At 37.1% G+C, this 866-nt stretch overlaps 1 protein-coding gene across 10 annotated transcripts in view; it reads right to left on the bottom strand.

Moving 5' to 3' along the window:
• Window positions 1–866, bottom strand: part of LOC119581918 (protein sidekick-like) — a gene marked incomplete at its 5' end in the record, with an annotated part of 27628 nt that overhangs the window by 16205 nt on the left and 10557 nt on the right. For all 10 annotated transcript variants that reach the window (XM_037930081.1, XM_037930082.1, XM_037930085.1 and 7 more), the window contains 2 exon segments: window positions 53–244; window positions 438–696. In XM_037930081.1, the coding sequence (XP_037786009.1) occupies window positions 53–244; window positions 438–696 (451 nt within the window).

Below are 866 nucleotides of genomic sequence, written 5' to 3'. Positions count from 1 at the left end.
ATTCTAACTTATTTCATTCTTGAGGAGAAAACTTGCTATAATTATACATTACCATCTTCAAGAGTTCTGATTTTTATGGGCTGAGATCTGTTGCCATCCCCAGGATGGGTGAAGCACAAGACAGTGATGTAGTATTCAGTGTATTTATCAAGATTAACAAGCTGGGCAGACTCTACAGCATCAGGATATGGACTTGGCGGCACTGTCGTTGTCTTATCAGGCTCAACACCATCTTCTGGTTGGACTGTTAAGAATGGACATAAGACATTAACATTTCTGAGACTTCATAATAAAGACTGTGATTTAATTTGGGTGTAAGATCTTTCATGTATACTTCTAAATATAGACATTGTACACAAATATGCATATAATTAATCTCAAATACCAACAAATTGCCATGACTTCAATGTAAAAAAAAATCACTCCCAAACACAAACCCTTCCACGCCTGCAACTTGTATCCTTGATTAATTCCATTAATCATCCAAGGATCCGGAGGCTTCCACATAACTTTAATCGTAGTCGAGCTAAGTGCCTCAACCTTCACATCTTTTGGAGGTGCAGCAGGAACGCCTTCTTTAGTTTTCACACGAATGCCATGAGAGTAGACTCCAACTCCTTTGACATTGTAGGCAGCCACTTGGATCTCGTAGTCTTTCCATATGATGAGGCCTCCAATCAGATAGTTATGTTGCGTCTGAAATTATTCAATGGCACTTATAATATTAACCTTCAGTACATCACTTGTATACAATAATTTCTGCCAATTTGTACTGCCAGTTTAGAGGTCTTTTAGGATGAAAAGAAAATCAGAATTGCTTGAATAAAGTAGAATTATAATCAGCAAATATGTATTTTATCATCTGC

This window comes from Penaeus monodon, chromosome 15 (assembly GCF_015228065.2).
Source record: "Penaeus monodon isolate SGIC_2016 chromosome 15, NSTDA_Pmon_1, whole genome shotgun sequence".
Classification (NCBI taxonomy): Eukaryota; Metazoa; Arthropoda; class Malacostraca; order Decapoda; family Penaeidae; genus Penaeus; species Penaeus monodon.
This window is presented reverse-complemented; position numbering and strand designations above follow the sequence as displayed.